Source organism: Saprolegnia diclina (assembly GCF_000281045.1).
Source record: "Saprolegnia diclina VS20 unplaced genomic scaffold supercont1.205, whole genome shotgun sequence".
In the NCBI taxonomy this organism is placed as follows: domain Eukaryota; phylum Oomycota; class Saprolegniomycetes; order Saprolegniales; family Saprolegniaceae; genus Saprolegnia; species Saprolegnia diclina.
Genome location: NW_008246272.1, coordinates 14,736 through 15,587, shown reverse-complemented (window position 1 = coordinate 15,587; position 852 = coordinate 14,736). Strand labels below are relative to the sequence as shown.

The 852-nt window shown below is 61.6% G+C and overlaps 1 protein-coding gene across 1 annotated transcript; it reads right to left on the bottom strand.

Annotated features, from left to right (window-relative positions):
• Positions 1–247: 247 nt before the first annotated feature.
• SDRG_17160 (hypothetical protein) lies at positions 248–796 on the bottom strand (the record flags this gene model as incomplete). Its single annotated transcript, XM_008623397.1, has 2 exons — positions 282–796; positions 248–256 (listed from the first exon to the last, which is right to left on the bottom strand). Exons 1-2 carry the CDS (start codon positions 762–764, stop codon positions 248–250), a joined length of 492 nt encoding a protein of 163 aa, XP_008621619.1. The 5' UTR covers positions 765–796.
• Positions 797–852: the final 56 nt, after the last annotated feature.

The following is an 852-nucleotide window of genomic DNA, read 5'->3' as shown; positions in this document are numbered from 1 at the left end:
GTAGCCGCACGCCCACTCGTAGTTGTCGATGAACGACCACGCATAGTACCCACGGACGTCGACGTTGCACTCGGTGATGGCCTTGTGCATCTCGGCAATGTAGCCGCGGTAGTAGTTGACGCGGAAGACGTCGTTGGCCGCGGCGGCTTGGTCGTCGTCGGCGACGGCGCACCCGTTCTCGGTGACGATGATGCCGCCAGCCGGCGCATATCGGGCTTGGATCCACATCTAATCGCAAACCAACAAGTCAGATGCACTGCGTCATGAGCACGATAGCGCACCAGAAGATGGCGAAAACCCCACGGCACGGCGTTCCAGCCCAAGTCGGTACGCGGCCACGCATCGTCCGCTGACATCTTGACGCCAGCGTCATCAAAAATGATGCCGTCACGACCGCATGGGGCATTGGCAAGGTACGCGTCCGAGGGCTCGACGTAGTTGGTGCCGTAGTGGTTGATCCCAAAGAAATCGTTGCTGCCCTTGAGGAGTGCCGACTCCTCGGGCGTGAAGCGCGGCAGGCGGTCGCCGAGACGCGCCTTCATCGCCTCGGGGTAGTCGCCAAAGTAGATCGGGTCCGCAAACCAGCCAAGGTCAAAGAGGACGGCGCGCTCGGCGGCTTCGACGTTCTGGGCCCACTGCACCGGGTCGTCGCTGGGCTTGGGCGCGCGCCAGTCGCAGTTGAGCGTCATACCGATCGTGCCGCCTTGGGTCTCTTGGAACTCGGTGCGATAGACGTTGACGGCGTGTGCGTGCCAAAGCAGCATGTTGTGGCCTACATTGGAATGGTTGACACGACGTCCACTTCGTTTGCGATGACGCACCAGCAATGTACGGCTCGGTCTTGCCGTTGTG